This window comes from Zalophus californianus, chromosome 10 (assembly GCF_009762305.2).
Source record: "Zalophus californianus isolate mZalCal1 chromosome 10, mZalCal1.pri.v2, whole genome shotgun sequence".
NCBI classification, from domain to species: domain Eukaryota; kingdom Metazoa; phylum Chordata; class Mammalia; order Carnivora; family Otariidae; genus Zalophus; species Zalophus californianus.
In genome coordinates this window covers 13,766,919-13,785,937 of record NC_045604.1, presented here as the reverse complement: position 1 = coordinate 13,785,937, position 19,019 = coordinate 13,766,919, and the positions used below count along the sequence as shown (strand labels likewise).

At 46.0% G+C, this 19,019-nt stretch overlaps 1 protein-coding gene across 3 annotated transcripts in view; it reads left to right on the top strand.

The window, feature by feature from the left end:
• TGFB2 (transforming growth factor beta 2) overlaps positions 1–19,019 on the top strand; it is an 82,407-nt gene that overhangs the window by 39,993 nt on the left and 23,395 nt on the right. For all 3 annotated transcript variants that reach the window (XM_027610640.2, XM_027610638.1, XM_027610639.1), the window contains one exon: positions 10,387–10,550. In XM_027610640.2, the coding sequence (XP_027466441.1) occupies positions 10,387–10,550 (164 nt within the window). The remainder of the gene's footprint in view (positions 1–10,386; positions 10,551–19,019) is intronic.

Here is a 19,019-nt window from a genome sequence, read left to right as displayed (position 1 = left end):
TTGGTTTGCATTAATAAAAAAAAGTATAAGTTGCACAGGCAGGGAGGTCATAGTGCCATCTCTTCTGCCTTGAGAATTACGTTCCGACTTGAGGGTCTGATTTTAAGACTGGAGCAAAGAGGATAACGCGAAAGTAAAAGACTTTCCTGAAAAATAATGAAAGGAAGTAAGGATGTTTGCTTAGGAAAAAAATAGGGGTGGGGAGACATAGGAACTGGTTTCCAAATTTCCGAGCAGGGTCAAGCAGAGGGAGAGTAAATCATCCCGTGCTGCAGAACTAGACCCAGCGGGAAGGGCTGCAAGCAGGCCGATCTCAGCGCAACATAGGGAAGAGCTTGGCCCATCTCAGCGCAGCGTAGGGAAGAGCTTGGCCCATCTCAGCGCAGCGTAGGGAAGAGCTTGGCCCATCTCAGCGCAGCGTAGGGAAGAGCTTGGCCCATCTCAGCGCAGCATAGGGAAGAGCTTTTGTGCAACCCCGAGCTGTCAGACATTGTAGGAGACCCGCTACCTGAATTTTGAGTTCTCTGTCACTGAGGAGTTCTGGAAGAGACAATAATCGGGTCTTCTCTTGTTGTAGAGAAAACTGCAGTAAGAGGAATTAGTTGCCAACAACCCTGAGAAGAGCACCTGTTAGGTGCCAGGCAATGCCTTGATGTGCTCTCAATTCTAAGTGCAGTGTAGAGTTTCAGAGAGACCGAATGTGGGCTGTATTTGCTCTCCTTCTCTCAAACTGGATAATCCAGACCATCCATTCCTCTTCGTCTTTACTCACTCCCAAGTCATGAATTTAATACGTTCATAATAATAGCCCCTGCCACTTGGTTAAGTTGGTAAATAGCTTGCAGTCCTAGCAGGGTGTGCCTTGCTGCTTAGTAGCTTAGCTTTAGGGCAGAGCTATAGATCAGCCCAGTACCTCCAAGTGATTAGGCAATCGCCTGACAAAGAAGTTAGGCCACAAGCAAGAAGCTTACAGCAAACACAGGGAGAAGCTCACAGTACCAGGCACGCATTGGCCATTATACGCATCACTGCCATAATGTCAGAAAGATTAGAGGAAGATTTTCAGCCCAGTAAAGAGCCACTATGCCCATTAAGCATGTCGAAAATCCACACCAGTCATTCTAGAGCTGCAGGGAAAGTGCAATCGGTTCTGGAAAGGGGGATTGTTGGAAGTGTAGGGATAAGAATGCGTTCTTTGCAGGGATGAGCGAGAAATGTCTCAGACTGTGCATTTGAAGCCTTATTTTGGCAATGTTTGGTGTAATCCTGGGAAGATTTTGCTCCTCAGTTTCTCAACCTGTAAAAAGAGATTAAAAATGAAGTGTGCTTCTAGTCCATTACTCCATTAAGAGATTAAGGATGACATCCTAAGTTTTCAAGTTTAACTTGTCAGCGAAATCAACACATATTGCCTTTTTTTCTACTGACCTTGTTGGGAGCCGTTCTGAATTCTAGAATAGTTGTATGGATAGCTATGTCATGGGGTCAATGGCCTCTTTAAATGCTATCAGTGGACCCGAATCATGACTATTTTGCCCCATTAGATGTCATAGAGAGACTAAAGCACAAATTGGAGAGAAGAGAGTAGAAACAGAGAGAGAAAATGGAGCAAAGGAAGGAGAGAAGATAAGAATGGGGAGAGAGAAAGAAACCCAAGCCAAGAGAGCTTTTATGTGCTTTAGAGAATGAGACAGTGACAGAGAAGAGTGCCTTCAGCTGCCTGTTCCAATCATGAGAAGACCCCTCTGCTGGGAGGGCATTGGAAAGGGAGATGCCACCCTCACGGGGACACCTGCCCACAGAGGTGGGTCCGGGAACCCTCACCACGCTCACCGCCTTTGACCCTCTCTCAGTTAACCACTGGTCTCTCAGCAGCAGGGCTTGGCCTGCCCCTTTCCACAACCACAGATTGTGCTGCTAAAACCCAGCACACCCTACACACATCGCCGACCTAGCCCTGAGCGTGATGAGGGAGACACGTTAGAGGAATTGGGCCAGAAGAGGTGTTTCCATGTAGGTGGGGTTTTATGAGCCCGATGGAAACTTGGGAACAGACACTAGAAACCGCGTGTCTGTCACAATTCAAGAAAGCCAACTGCCAGGGGCCGGCCCCACTGTTATTTTACTGCATTTTCTCTGTGCGGGAAGGGGCCCAGAAACTCCTGCGGACAGCATGCACAGTCTCGAATAGCAGTGAGCTGAAGACCAAGTCACATAAGCTGATGCTGACACAATTAGCCTTGCAGATGCCAACAGCATGTCAAGTTCAACACTGTCCCCGACTTGGAGACGCCCCACCCCACCCCCCTTCAATGGCAGATGCTCCGGTGCAGTGTTACATTTAATAGGAGGGATGGCCCGAGAGAACATCAGAAACCACTGCTGATGCGCTGTTTATTTCTCAGTCATTTTGGGTTAAATTGCTGTGACTTGAATGTCAGCAGTGTTTGGGATGTGGTAGTGAAATAAAATCCATAGCCCGTGTGCCAAGACAAATTTCAGAAAACCCCAAAACACAATTGTCTTGGTTTCTTGCTGGCTGTGTCTCTGCACACACAAATAGAGGCTAGTTTATTGCCCTCCAACCGTTCAGTGGGTTGCTTGTCTTGCCGCACTCTGGGGGATGTCTAATGAACCCCAAACTATTTCCCTCAAAGCTGGGGATGGCAGGAACAAGGGGCGGCTACATTCATTAGGCATGTCAAAAGTCCATGCCAATTACTGGAGAGCTGCATGAAAAGTGGTCATTTCTGGAGTGGGAGCTGAGAAGTTAGCTCTGTTCATTCTAGGAGCCAATGGATGCCACTGGGCCGAGGGCGACCAGGCACATCTGTGGGGGGGGCCATAGGGTTCTGGACCATACTGATGTTGGCAAAGTGCGTCTCATGGGGAAACATTCACACTGAACAAGCCCCAGATGTCCAAATCGGGGTCATTCTTTCCAAGAGTATCAGTGAAGGGCACCTGGGTGGCTCAGATGGTTGAGCGTCTGCCTTCAGCTCGGGTCGTGATCCCAGGGTCCTGGGATCAAGTCCTGCATCGGGCTCCCTGCTAGGCGGGGAGTCTGCTTCTCCCTCTGCCTCTGCCTCTCTCTCTGTCTCTCTACCTCTCATGAATAAATAAATGAAACATTTAAGAAAAAAAAAGAGTATTGGTGAAAATACTTGATCTTGCACTGAACTCTGTTGAGCTTTAAGGCGAGGTCAAGCTGATCCCTAGTTGAGAAGAAGCCACTTCGTGTTGGGTTTTGCAACAATGTCCCAATGCCTGGGTCAGTATTTCTGCCCGGGATAATATTCACGCCTTCTGTTCAAGGGGCTCCTTTTCACAGAAGGCAGGCATTATAGTAAAAAGCCAGAGCTTTTGATTGAAGGGCCAGGCTCGCCTTGACCTTAGCCAAGAGCTAGTTCACTCTCCTTGCTCTTAATATCTTTATCTGTGAAATGGGGTTGAAAAACACCCTCTGAGCAGAAATGAAGTATATGAAGCTAGTATAAAATGGGAGGGGGTCATGAAGTAGAATTCTGAAGCTGCAGTGACACCAGGCCATTCTTTTTCAGGGTGTGGGTGGTGGATGGACATTTTTAATTCATCCTTGGCTAGTTCATGACACTGAGTAATGGAAAGGGAAGCCTGCCAATGTTGTTGTGGTTGGACCATAGTCTAGGGCACACGCTATCAGGCCTGAGTGTAAAACAGAATCATCTGAAATTCACCCAGTAGGTCTGGGATGGGGCCAGGTGATAAGCATATTAGTAAGCTCCCCTGCCCAGGTAATTCCCATGCAGGTGGTGAATGACAATCATCTAATGTGGGATTTAGGGGAGAAAACCATTTTTGGGGGGTTTCATGAATGGAGAACATCAAAACGAGAAAGATGAGCTCCAAGTGAGCCACCTAGTTCAACCCGATTCAGGACACCCCACTGCATCTTTCATCTCAAAACTACATGAATTCTTCAGTGAGGGGAGCACTCCCAACCTTGAAGGACAGTGCATTTTTTTAAACTCTTCTAAATTATTAGAAAAATTATTGCTATATTGAGCCAAAATATGACTCTTTGGCCCATTTAGAAAGTAAGAACTTCCCATATGCAAGCTCCTGGAATATTTGGAGTCTCCCTGGTGTCTCTAAGTTGTCTCTTCTTCAAGCTAAGTGTTATCAGTTCCTTCTTAAGGAACTGTCTCTATTCTCTCTGCTTGAGAATCAGCTGAGGAGCTTAGAAAAGGCACTCTCAGTCCAATTAATTAAACAATCTCTGGGGCTGGGACCCAGACATTCATATTTTCAAAGGTCTTTAGTTTGAAATGTGGAGTCAAGGGAGACAATTAGTGCAAATCATGGGGAAATTCTATTTTTCCTCTATCAGAGTCTCGTGTTGCTGTAATTTCATCTTTTCTCGGTCCTACTCTTTTTTCTATGTGTAATGCCTGATCACAATTTTAGATGCTTCCAATAAATAACTTTCTTTCTTAAAAAAAAAAGTTTAGATACTCCTTTGTCTTTTAAAAAAAAATCATTCAAAACTACTTATCGAATGACTACTATGTTCTATGTACTTTCCTAGATACTTTGGATACTTAATTGAACAAAACAAAGATCCCTCCGTGGAGTTTCTATTCTAGCAGCAGGAGATGGACAATAAAAAAGCAATAGACTAATTAAATAATTAGTATTGTCAACTTCAGTAGTCCATTGGAAGACGATCAGTGCTTTCAAAAAAAAAAAAAAAAGTCTGTCATAGGGGGTTGGACCATAGTCTAGGGCAGATGCTATCAGACCTGATTGTAAAAAAAATCATCCGAAATTCACCCAGTAGGTCTGGGATGGAGCCAGGTGATAAGCATATTAATAAGCGCCTTTGGCTGTCTGTCTTTGTGGATTTCTTTTCTTCTGTCTTTTATTTCAGTGGTTCTTGAGGTTTAGGGAAGGTACGAGTCACCCAAGGAGTTCGATGAAATGCAGACCAGCCCTACCCCACACCCACGCTTTGGGAACCCCTGCTATGGAGGGTCCACACATCCACTAATCACCAGGAGCCCAAGAAGGGATACTAACTTGTATTTAAGGTTCAGGTGAACGGTGAATGCCTCAGGCAAGAAGACAAACCTAGTAGGAAGTAAGCAACAGATGGATGAGTGAAGCATTGCCTTCCTAAAGGCTGAGCTCTGCACATTCTTGGGGGTATTTCTTTCAGTCCCCCAGTCCACATTCTTTGTCAGAGCTCATCACATACTGGTGATGTTGTCAGACTTTCCTCAGGTTTTGGTTTTTGCTGCCTTTTTTGGTAAGTAGTCCTACTATGAGCATCGTAGTGGGAGGTGGAATAGCTTGACACAGAGAAGTCTGGTGAGAAGAAAGAATTCTCGGCCCCTTTCTGAGGCAGATTGCTGAAGGCCAGTGATGGGGAACCTGAGAGAACTTTGGTTGACTCATAGAGTCGTTTATAAACTGCCCCAGTACACTTAGCTGCTTCTGCTCCTTCCCGTCTCCTCCTCTAATTTAAGTTCGTCAGGCGGTAGGAGAGTTGTCTCTCCCTGAGGATATTCAAGGAAGGCCCGAGGACCACTTGGCGGCTTTGCTGCAGAATAGGAAGGGGGACAGGAAGGGACCTTTCTGAGGGGAAATCTGTGCTAAACCAGTGCTCCAATGTTCCATCCGCTTAGGTATGCCATCCTGACCACATGATTCAGTGCATATTATATAGGGAATTATTTAAATCATTGCATAGATGGAGAAACTGTTGCCATTAGCTAGCGCTGGATGATTTGGAATTAAAATTCAGATGGCCTTGCAGGTCCCGCGTGGCATTAAGCTCCTATAGATTTCACTGGGGTGGGGCTAGCTGTAAAATGTGTGGGATGCTTTTCCAAATGAAAACGTGGGGCCTCTTGTTTAAAAAGCAGGGAACATAGACTGTCAAAGATTCTAAAATACAAAATGCTTTCCTTTGGTTCCACGATTCCTTTCCCTCTCCTCTGTCTTGACCTGGTGCGGTGTTTTCACGTGCGCTCTGATGTCGTGTTCCCTTGGGTATGGGGACCCTCCCAGAGTAGGAGCAGACTCGCAGGCCCCGGGGGCCCTGCCCTCTAGCCTGGGACTGTGTAGCTGGGTGCCCCCTGCCTCCAGCCACCAGACTGATGCCACGTTGAGCCTGGTATCTCCCTTCCCATGGGACTGCCACAACAACCCATAAGATTGCAAACTCTGCAGCATGCTTGGTACCTGGATCAAGAGTGGCCAAGAGTTGCCCTCCAAATGCATTCTGACACACTTCACTGGTGTGTGCCTGACCCTGACTCTCCCCGGTGAGGCTGGGGGCACCAGAGGGGCAGGGCTAGGGGGCTGAGGACCAATCTTCGGAAGGCCCGCGGGTAACAAGAGATTCAATAGCTCACGAGCCAAGGGTTTATGCCCCCTGCACACGTCTCATTTGTCCCATCAGACTTCCCTTCTACAGCCTAAATTCAAAGATGAAATTATTAAGGATTTCAAGATGGTGACTGTAGAACATTAATCTCAAATATGAGGCTTTGCTGAGCACAGGGACTCTGTGTAACTGCCCTGGGCACACGTCCCTGCAGCGGGCCCCGGGCTCTGGAGAACCAAAGAACTGGACGGAAAGATTCCTGGACAGGAGGTGTTTACTTTGGGAGAAGATAATATACAATGAGCTATTATTACATTATTGGAACAGATAACAAGTCAGTATACAATGCTTATAAAAGTAGCTTGTGATTAACTGCTATAATTAGGCTTTCTGTTCACTGACTTTGTAAGGTGATAACTACTTAGATTTCCTCATTTTTTTTTCCCTCTTGTCCATTCCCCCAAATCTGATTCAGCCGGGAGGTGTGGCCAGGATTGAGGAGAGGGGGACACCACTCACTTGATGTCATTCTGGAATCTCCCATGTGCAAGATTTTCCCTGAGAGGCAGGCCCACAGGAGAGAGCACGGGACGAGGCACGGAATCAGCCTGATGGTCTGATCCAAAGCGTTGCAGGAAAATCGATTTGAATAAACCAAAAAAAAAAAAAAAAGTGGGTCAGAAATGGAGAGGCAGGAGCCAATGAGGATGTGAGTGTGGATAAGTTGGCAAAGGTCGAGCCCAAGTACCTGACCACCTGGCGATGGAGTAGGAGCTGGGATTGGAATTACAGAGGACTTGAGGGAGAACTCCCATTCCAACGGGGGAAATGAGTTCTTGGAGAAGGCAGAGGAAAAAGCTCCATCCCTCCAAGGCTAAGGGGGTGGATCAGGGCTGCACAAGCCATTAAATACCTACCCTGCTGCTTTGGCGCCCTGTGCCCGGGGAGCTAGCCGGCCTCATCCCCGGCTGGGTGTCGATGGGCTGCGGTCGGCTCTCCCCGCACCGTGCCTCCCAAAGCTTTGATGAGGTAAGGGTAGGGTCACAGCCCAGGCCAGAGCAATTTGCTGTGACGCTTCCCGCCCCCCCCCCCCCCCCCCCCCCCCGCCCCACGCCAAATGCAGAAACATTTGCCGAGTCGCTCAAGTTCCTCCGCCAGGCAGGGGGCTGGTGACCCAAAGCAGATGACAGCAGGGGATAGCTGCAACCAGCCCTTGGAAGCGGTCGTCAGCTCTTTTTGGTCAACAGTCTTTATGGAGGGCTCTGCTGCTCGGGTGTGCTGGAGCAGAGGTGTGGGGGGAGGCTGCGGCTTCCTCTTGGCCGGATCCCTGCACTGTGGTGACGAGACCGAAGCAGAGTTGCTGGTAGAGGCTGCTCCGTGGGCTTTTCCCTTCGTGCCTGAACTCCTTGTGCTTCTAAAGCAAGAAGCTCCCAGACGCGGGTCTGTGTTATCGGACCCTGACATGGAGCTCGCCGATGGGTTCGAGGCGCCAGAGGGGAGGAGGGCTGCTGGCCAGTGTGTAGGGAGCAGAGCCCAGTGGCACTTGAGCGTCAAGCTCCTCCTGTAAATATTTGCAGACGCCCCTTCCAAGCTCAAAAGCCTGGGACAGGATCATTGGACGATTTGCTTAGAAGAGGAGGAAACAAAATTGACCTCGTGGTCAGAAGCAGCCATAAAAAGAAAGAGTGAGTTTGGGCAGAAGACCAGAAAAGGGGAAAAAAAAAAAATCACTCAAAGTTTCATAAACACAAAAGAGAATAAAAATAAATCTCAAGAGCACTTATTTACAAACTCGATGGAAGGATGAGATTGGGGCGGGTGGGTGTGAAAGATGGGTGTTTGGGGAAGGAGAACTGGCCTGTGGGGGTTCTGCTGAATGAAGAGGGGCAAACAGCTCACGAGATGTTTACTCGGCCTAATGACAGGAAATGCACTGAATCAGCTTTGCTCTTGCAGGATGCTCTCTCAGAGCATGTCTGAAGCTTCTGCTGTCTAATGGGGAGGCCGTGTGAAGATGAATGCAGCCACTAGGCCTTGCGGAAGGTTCTGGCCAAACTCTAGGATGTAGGAAGCCAGAGAGCCTGGCTCCAGCCTTGCCCCAGCTTCTCTGCCTGGGCATCTGGCCTGTTGGCAGCTGAGCTGGTCAGGCCAGGACCAGCTTGTCCAATCACCTGGGCTGGGCATGTTCCAGAGGAGAGAAAGATCAATTTCTTCCTAGCAGCGACCTTTTTCAATCGCAGTGCTCAGGGGGCTCTGGGAAACCTGGCTACTTGTAGGCATGTTTGTCTGCCTGAAAACCGTCCACCGGCTCATTCACAGTCGTAATGCACTGGGCCATCACTGTGTCTGCATGAATACTTTCTTTTCTCTGACACCTGGATGCTTTAGATTTTTGGGGGTTTTTATTTTGTTTGTTTGTTTCGGAGACGCCTGGCTCACGAGCTACAAAGCTTCCATTCACACAGTCGGTCGGTCGGTCGTTTGCGAGGCAGTCACCCTGGGTGCGGAGCGTGGCTGGGAGGAACTCACCGCTTCCTCAGAAGCAGCCTTCTGAGAGTCACAGGACAAAGGGGTGGGATGGGGGTAAGCCCCCTTGAGGGAAAAGACTGCCGAGCTCTTAAGATCAGCGAATGGCGGTGTGTTCCTAGCATTTTTTTTTTTCCAGTCTCATTGTCAGGGCACGGGCTTCCCCAAAAATCACGAAAGGTATTTATTTCTATTTTAAGATCGGCAACATGGCTTGTTTATTTAATAAGAAGTTAGTCTTGCCAATAGCCAGATGGCCGAGTCTTTCAAGCCTCCCATTGATGACCAACTATGCAAACAGTGGATCCTTGGTGAATTCCATGTGTGCAGGGCCCTGTCCTAGGGATGGGGGGGGTGGGGGCAGGGGGAAGGAAGACCTGGCAAATCTGGTCTCTGCCCTCAAGATTCTTAAAATTTCACGGGGGAAAACAAAATAAACAAACATAATGCAGAAGTAATAAAAACACTTGTAAAAAGCCATAAACAACTGTGAATGATTATGTTGTAATGAAGCTACATAGCTGAGAAGAGGGTAGACAGTACTGGAGCTACCCGATTTGGACAGAGCATTCCAGAATAATGAAAGAAGGTTTGCAGAAGATGTGGGAGGAGAATTGTAGAAACATCTGGAACAAGTGGCCTGCCCAGTGTACATGCTCAATAAACGGGTGCCACATATGAAGCATGTGGCTGGGATTATGACCTGCTTTGGTTTTGTTGGTGCTCAGGTGTTTATTCAAAGGTGGTGGCATATTACTGCAAAATAACAGCAAACCTCTAGCAACCCATGACCTTGAAATTGTTGTGTACTATCTGTCTCTTTGTGTTTTCCGGGGCTTCGAACTGAGGGAGTTGGGGCTGACTCTTTCTCGTCATTAGCCAGGATAACCAGTATGTGGGTGTAGTTTTTTGTTTTTTTTTAATCCAGATTTTCTCACCCTAACTTCACTAGAGGGTGTATTTGGTCATAGGTGTATGAAAAACCAAACTCTTGAAGCCAAAAAAGATGCAATACATGAACCTGGATAGAGTAGAGTATTCTGATGCCAAAACTTCAAGGAAAAAAAATACATGGGCAAACTGCTTGCCATTAGGAGCTATTTTCTTGGCACATCTGATTAAAGTGTATGCAAGCCCGACAGCTCTCTCTAGGCATCAACTGTCACGAACTTGTTCCAATTCATAACCGTCTAGGATTTTCCACTGCTTTGTCAACTTTCAAAGGATAGGGTTAACTGCGTGCCCTCAAATGGAGTTGGAAGTGGTTTGTTAATCTCTATTAATCTGCGACTCCTGTAACCAAATGCACATGTTTATTTATTTTCCCCCCCTCTGGTTAAATTGTTAATGGTATTAAATTGGCCCTTGGAAACGAAATCATTCTGTAGATATTTCCCTGATGTTTTCTTGAGACGATCTCATGCCTCACGGTCTTTTTTGAGAGAACAATGGGTTTTATCATTTTCAATGATTACCCTAACTTTTTACAGATGCCATCCCGCCCACTTTCTACAGACCCTACTTCAGAATTGTCCGATTTGACGTCTCGGCGATGGAGAAGAATGCATCCAATTTGGTGAAAGCAGAGTTCAGAGTCTTTCGTTTGCAGAACCCAAAAGCCAGAGTGCCCGAACAACGGATCGAACTGTATCAGGTAACTTTTGTGTGGTTGTTTTGGTGGACAGTCAGTTTGAAGTCTAAGAGTAAAATACTTTCTGCCATTATCAATTTTGTGAGCTGATAGAAACCATGCTGTCCGTTCACAATCGTGAGAGGGGCTCTCATTTGTCATTACTCTGCCATCGGTAGCTCATTCCTCAATCAGGAAGGAAGGAAGAAGCTTTAGAAGGAAGTGGGGAAGCTCTGAGCACATTTCTCCGGTGGCGTAAATGGCTGGAGTACCCACCCTTGGGAGGGATGGCACCCAGAAGTCCTCCCCCTCACTCTGGAAAGTCAGACAATGTGGGCTTTCCTATTGTCTTCTCTCGCCCCGTAGTTTTCACTCCTTTTTCGTCCTCTCTTTGCTATCTCCTGCCTCTTCGCTAACCGCATTCTCTCTCCTTTCCTTTTTCTGGTTCTACCTGCTCTGTCCAGCTTCCCTCACCCCCGTTCCCTGTCTGCCCCCGCCCTGCATTATTTCAGGCAGGCTTGACGTCTCTTTCATCTTCCTAAGTACAGTTGCTGGCAGCCTGGTTAAAAGATGATGATGATGATGATGATGATGATGAAGTGCCAAATCACTGACATTTCAGAAAGGTTCTTAAAAGCTTCTCAAGTGGATTACAGGGCAGTAGATCCACATTATCGAGAAGCTTCAGGAGCTGCAGCATCTCAGGCCCCATCCCAGACTCACTGAATCAGAACTCACAAAGTGTAGAGCAGAATCTACATTTTTCAAAAGACCTTTGGGCGATTCGTACACACTTTGAGGCACTGCTCTGAAAGCCCTGAGTCTGAGGAGGGAGGCAGAACTGTGCATGAGTGACTTACGTGTGTCTTCGCGTCATAGGAACGGTGCGTGTAGAGAGCAGAGTTGAAGAGATTTCACCAGGGAGTTGACATCTGAGCAGGGCCTTAAGAAGCGTCTGTTAAAACAGGATGAGGGATGATCACTCTTGACAGAGGAGCAACCCTTGCAAAAACAGAGCCTTGGGGTGCCTGGGTGGCTCAGTGGGTTAAGCCTCTGCCTTCAGCTCAGGTCATGATCCCAGGGTCCTGGGATCAAATCCCACATCAGACTCCCTGTGGGGCAGGGAGGCTGCTTCTTCCTCTGCCCCTCCCCCTGGCTCATGCTCTCTCTCCTCTCTCTTTCTCTCTCTCTCTCTCTCTCTCTCACAAAAATAAATAAATAAAATCTTAAAAACAAAAACAAAAAACCAGAACCTTGAAGGGGCTTGTTGAGGGCACCACATAGATGGTGCTCAGGAGACACTGGAGGTGAGGGGAGACTGGGAGAAGCTTGCCCTCCAGGGAGAGCGTATGGAGGGAAACTAAAAAGTGTCAAGAAAACACCAAGAGAACCACGATGCTAAGGAGGAGGCATGGGCGACTATATGAATAAAAAGGGGGCTTACTTGAGGAAAAGAAAGGAATTGACATCTGTTTGCAGAAACTTCTGGTTGTTCTGGATTCTAAACATTTGGAAACGTTGACAATTTGGATGAGAATTTTCTTTGTATTTTTTATGAGAATGGGGGATTACCATACTCATAAATGTTGTATATGAGATTACAGAGAATAAGTTTTAAAAGTTATAAAAAGAGAAAAGAGTCTTCCAGTTTACTTGTGTGTTCATGAAAAAATAATTCTTACTTATTAAAATGAATCCCCAAGGACCTCTTCTTGGAGGACCTCAGATCCCAATGCATGTTCCGAGAGCACCGTGAGGGCAGCCATTGCTCTCGGCCACCTAGAGTAGCGCCTGCGTCAGCTTCCTGGGTACCAGAGACTTCGTTAGGCGTATTATAAGTATTGTCTCCATTAATACTCACAACTATCCTGTGAGGCTGGCATGATGAGGTATTCTTTTCTTTTCCAAAAATGACTGAAATATAATTGCAATATGACATGATATTAGTTTAAGGTGTACAACATAGTGATTTGAGGTATGTAGATATTGCAAAATGTTTACCATGATAAGTTCAGTTAACATCCATCACTTCACATACTTAGGCATCCCCCCCCCCCCCCACCGGGGTGAGAACTTTTAAGATGTACTCTCTGAGCAACTTTCAAATATACGCTACAGCATTGTTATAGCTACGGTCCCCATGCTGTACATCATACCCCCAGGACTTATCTGTCTCACTACTGGAAGTTTGTACCTTTTTGACCGCATTCACCCATTGAAGGTATTCTTTCTACTACTGAGTTCTTCCTCCTTTTCACAGAGCAAGACGCTGCGTCAAAGAGAAAGTAAGTCACTGGGCCAGGATCACACAGCTAGGAAGTGGCAGGGTGGTCATACCAATCCAGTTGTGACTCCCAGGTGCTCGCTCCTCACCACATCCTGTGCTTTCCCTTCCTCTTTGCCTCAGTACCAGCCAGAATGGAAGAAAAATAAGAGGAACTAGGCCAGTCAGAGGGTGGGTTGATATCTGGAGGGAAAGCAAAAACTGGGTTCTCTGAAAAAGAAGCTAGATCAAAGGTAGCCAGATATATAATTCAAGGTAATTAAAAAAAAAAGAATAAAAACAAAAACATGATTCCGTGGGCGCCTGGGTGGCTCAGTTGGTTAAGCGACTGCCTTCGGCTCAGGTCATGATCCTGGAGTCCCGGGATCGAGTCCCACATCGGGCTCCCTCCTCCCTCTTATGCCCTCTGTCTCTCATTCTCTCACGCGCGAATAAGTAAAATCTTAAAAAACAAACAAAACGAACAAACAAAAAAACCATGATTCCGTGTTCTCTCTTTTCTTCTTTTTCAATTGAATTGCTTTTATATGTCTCTGTATATGGATGATAGGAGCATCATGGATTGTTCTCCCTGGCTCCTTTTCAACTGCCTGACTTCAGTCAATTGAAGACAAGATTTCTTATGTCTTGTTGCCTCTAAGATAAGCTGCCAAGTCACTGTTATTCTTAGGCCCCTGACCCCGTGCTCCAAGGGGTGGCCTCTGATGATAGCAGAATTACTGATCACTTGCCTTACTCTCGGAGACCCTCTCATCGCCCGGAAAGGATGTGTCCCTCGAGGCTGGTAATTTAGAGGACCTTTAGTGACTTCTTCCTTACTGACTTCTTAGTGGCTGTGTACCTTCTCCGAGGTTATTGCCGCACCGGCTCTCCCATCGCTGGGGCAGCCAGATCCTCACAGATTTGAAGTCTCCAGTTGGAAAAGGTACAGCCTACGATGGAAGCATATTGTATGAGGAGGGTGAGCGTGGGCTGATTCACTGTCACTGAACACAGGAACCTGGAGGAAGATACTTTTAGAGGGAAAGTAAGGAAGGCAACAACTCCTTATCAATCTGGAGCTCAGTGAGGCAACAGTCTCACCTTCTGAAACACGACTAGGAAGGACGTCAGAGACCCCTGACCACCCTCACAGAAGACACAGAGCACACCCCCAGCTGAGTTAGCAGAAAAGCAGCCTTTGGCCCCTTATTCACTTGTGACCAGGTTGGTCATCTCTAGGACCACGAGAAATTAGAAGTGCTGAATTAGAAGGGGAGGGCTGGAGGTAGACACTTTGACAGAAGCAGATGATGCGTTAGACTCGAGGATTCTGCCCATGCACCTTGGTGATGCTAGCCAGGAAAATCAGGTCACAGAACGAACACAATGCTTGTTGTAGATGCTTTTTCTAAATCTTGCCCAATTTATAGCTAACCCAGCCCTGATAGCTGTGGCATCCCACCTGGTTCCTGACATCTGCCATGGTGTCTTTATTTGGAGTCCCATTTTTGGCTTGTTCTCTGACTTTCCACTTGCCTTCAGCAGCCATTTGGTGGTCTTTGCAGCCTTCAGGAATCAACTCCTTCTTCTAGCCCCAGTACGGAAATTGGTGCTTATGATAAGAGCCTTGAATTATGAAGGTGAGGTTGAATTATATTCAGGAAACTGAATACATGCAATAAAATTTCAGAGAGTTTCATGTCCAAAATTGCTGAAATCTTATTTTGGGGGAAAAAAAGGCCTGGTGCTTCAGTGGGGAGATCTTTAGCTATTTGGAGAGCTCCACTATTCAGAAGAACAGAAGAACAAAGCCTCTGAAGTTTCTAGATGCTCTTTGATTACTGTATCACTTGACACGCCATTGACATTCTACTCCCTAGAAGAACGGTAGGATGACTATGAATAGGTTCTCAGGCTGTTCAGATGGCTGAATGGGTAACTTATCAGAATTCCTCAGGGCATTTGTTTTAAGCAGGGGGAGAATGTGTGTGTGTATATGTGAGTGCACACGCAAGTTCATATGTGGGTACCAGGGCTCCCCCAAGTATGAAAGCCCCGTGGGAACTTTTATAAGGACTGCCCTCAGTACCTCTCTCTAGATTCCGATTCTCCCTAGAGAAAAAAAGAACTGCTTCTGGACAGGTGTAGTTTGCAGAGGCTCTCAGATCTTTGGATATGATCATTCTTCATTCTCCATTGGGAATCACCGATTTCAGGCAGGGTTTGGGGGTCATTCTGTCCCATAGGATGTATATAGGTACTCTTTCTTGAGTCAGAATACCAGGCTGGAAGGGCCTAAGATAGCTTTTCTGTGAGTGAGTTCAGAGTTTATCTTGTCCAGGGCTGTGCATCTGTTGATTCTCCTTGCCTGGGCGCATTAAGATGCCCAGGCTTCCATGGAAGTCACATTTAGCTTGGCGAGGAAACTCGGGAGTTCTCACTGCTCTCCTCTTTCTACAGAATAGTCTGTCAGAACTTCGATGAATGGTGGTAAAATAAAGCCTCACTGTCCTTTTGTGATGTTGACAGACTCTAAATAACATATACTAGTGTGATCATGGAATGACTTCAAATATACACCAATACTGGAGGGAATATGAGAGGGATAAAGCCCTTTGATATGTGAGGAAAAGAAGAGGGAAAAAAAAAAGGATAAAAACTGAACTTTTTCCAAATGGGAATGACCCTTACCATGTTTTTAAAGCCTTATGCCAAAGGCAGCCTTTATTGGAATATGATCAGATAAAGTGCCAGTGCTCTGGGAATGCCTTCGAACCTACAATATTTAGAATAGCTCTCAGCTCATTTGGAAATTTGAACACATCTTTCTTTGATTAACTTGCTCCTATATTTATGATTAAAATCACGCCCAGAGTTATGAGAGAGAGAGAATAGGGAAGAGAAATATTCTTCAAAATGAATATCACCAACATGAGCAAAGGCACCTGCCATCTTGGGCTGGGGTAATTTCCCAATTTTACAAGTGAAGAAATGAGGCCCCAAGAAATTAATAACATATTTAAGGGGAGTCATGACTTCATGGCCCCATGAGACCACCAACCCATACTTACATTAGCTACCCTGACTTCAGAGGACCTTGGAGCTTTCAGATATTGCTAGCTTCCTCTCGCTAACTCACACCCTTTTCACACTAACTGCTCATTTCAAACTTTACCACCTCTAGGATAATAAGACTTGTACCTTTGTGACTGTTCTGACAATCTATTCACTGAATAACAAGCTACCCCAAAATGTCATGGCCTCAAATAACAATCCGCTATTTGACACCATGTCTCAAAAGTACAGTCTTTCCACTAGTAGACATATACGCGAAGTACTCTTAAAGCAAAAGTTGGAGGATCCAGAGAAATGTCTCAGAATTCATTTCTTCTAGAAAGGGAGCTGTGAGAATTTAGGGGCAGGGGGAAGCCTGCCATCTTGGTTGGTCTCCTTGGGTAGAGCCATCTGTCTGACTCAAGAGATTCCCTTGAGCCCAACAATATTTACAGGAGGGCTATCTTAATAAATCGGATTGAGATCGGAGCAGGTTTGGTTAATTAATATGCACAGCCTTTTATTTAATCATGTTGGAACTATTTTTATTGTGTTTCAATGTGTGCACGAACATCCTGGGATTTGATGACTCCATCTGCGCTCCCTGTTCACCCTTTATGAGGCAACATGGTGGAGGGTTCAAGGGCATGAGCATCGTGACCCGAGTTTCCTTAATAATTCCCGATTAGCTTGATGTTTACTGTAAAGGCGAAATGAAACAATGTCTCTAACTGCCAGATGGAGAGTGGGCACTCAACATACCCTAGTTCACTTCCTTCCATGTCATCTCCTAGATTTTGGCTTCAAAGGCTTTGATTCCTCAAAGAGGAAGAGCCCCCGACAGAATTACCTGCCAAAGTCAGTTGCCAGATTATTTTTAAGATCAATTTGTTAGCTTCAGACCACTAATAAAATCATGCAAAATAACTCCTTGGGAGACAGTGTGATGTCATGGGTTCATACATCATAAAACATCAGAGGAAAAATGTCATCTTCTTGCACAGCACTGGTATGAGGTCATTAGTGTTGTGCCCGACAGCTTGGTAGAATACTTAATCTGCTGATGGGCCCCTGTTGGTCAGTAGAAGATAAATGCACTAAAATGAAATAAGCTCAGGTGGATTTCAGAGGAATTCTGAACCCTATAGATAGAATATATATATATGTATATATATAGATAGATAGATGTAGATAGATATCACACGTATATGTTATAATCTCTGCAGAAGATTTTAAACTATGCACACCCCTGAGGCTTTAGAGTGAAAATTCAAGGTTGATGGCCTAGGCCTGCTTTTGAAGGGACTCTAATGCTGTAACATGAAGGGTGAGGTTCCTGTCACTATAGGGAGCATGGCACTAACAGGGTTAATAAAAATTGCCCCTTTTCCGAACCCCAAACACATGCACGTGCATGTGTGCATACACGCACACACACGCACACACACACACAGAGTTCAGTTTTCTCTTCTCATATTGCCCAAGGGTGTGTAAAAGAAAAAGAGGTCAGCCAAAAAAACTGTCTGTTAAATGAGACTTGCAAAAAGTGCTACTGAAAAAAAAGTTATACTGTGCTCTTGTTGTGCAGAATTTTACAGCATACAATCCCCTTAATGCTGATCCTCTCTCCAGTGCCACACTGGAGACACCCAGTAGAGTAACCCACTTAAAAAAAAAAAAAAAAGCCATGAGGTATGTGTAATAAACACTTTGTTTACACAAGGCTACTAATATCTCAGGTTTTTTCAAAATGATCGAATGACAGGCTTCCCTCATAAGGAAACTGGATCGTTATCATTTGCATTGTCATGACGTTACTAAGTGTCAACCCTGTGAGCAGACAGGACCCCAAAAGTCGTGCGAACAGTAGTCCTTCCCCACTGTATTCAAAGAAATGTTGATAGTCATACAATAGTAACTAATTCCATGTTCTTTTTGTGTGATATGATTGTGTAACAATATTGATAATTGTCACTAACACACAGTGTGCACTGTATCCTAGGCACTATTTTAAGTTTTATATAGATTGATTCATTCAATCCTTATAATAACCATCTGAGGTGGGTTCTTATCTTCATTTTACAAAGGAGGAGACTGAGGCACAGAGCAGTTAAGCAACTTGCCCAGGCCCATGGCAAAGGCAGAATTTGAACCCAGGCAGTCTGGCCCCAGGGGCCATGCTGTGGATCACTTGCCCACACTAGCAGGAAGAACGCAGGCTCTGGAGTGGGGCCGGTGGCAGTTCAAGGTGTGGTTTTACCCCTCTGGAGAGTCTGAGGAAGTCACGTCACGGAGCCAATTTCCACATCAGTAAAATGTGGGTAAGAACACCTACTTGGCCCGGACTTTGTAAAGCAAGGAGAGAATGCATGGAAACGCCTAGCACAATGTACTTCTACTCAGTGGTTACTCTCATTATTTTTACTATAGTTGCCAAAGCATTGAGTCTGAATTTTGTAAGAAACAGTCTCTTCAATTTATGATATGCTCACAATCTCTTAAAAATGAGAACTCACCCCATCTCCATTGCTGCAGAGTCAGGCTCTTGGTGGCTGCCCCAGGAGGTTGCTTCAGAGCCTCCTGAAATACTATTTTCAACCAGTTCTGCTCTTGGCCGTCTCACTCAGTTGCTGATGAGCAGCTCCAGGCAGGAAAGAAGAGAATCTTTGCAGGGGTGGGGAAGGGGGTTGTTTGGGTTCATCTTCCACCTCTTCTTATTTATAAGCGTTTTGGTCTTACAAATCACTCATGTCTCGGAGCCTCAGTTTTTCATCATAAAATGGAGGTAATGGTTCTTGTCTAATGAGTCACGGGGAGGAGAATGCATGTGAAGGGTTTGGCGCGCATTGGATGCATAGGGAGTGCATTATTATTGGGGTTTTTCTTATCATCCAGAACATGGTATATATTTCCCCTAGAGATGGCTTGTGATTATAAAACCACTCTGATTTTGTCAGTCATCTCTGGTTGGACGAGGACTCATTGGGCTGATTTCCTGGTACCAGTGGGGCAGAGTGGGGTTGTGAGGAGCAGCTGTGGTTTTGGCACTCTGTGTATTTGCTTTATCAAAACTCTCAGGGCACCAGGGGTGGGCTGGGGGCCGTGATGTGTCTTGCTTTTCTTCTCAAATGATTATAGAGTGACTGACCGTAGTGGGGTGTCTTTTTCCCTCG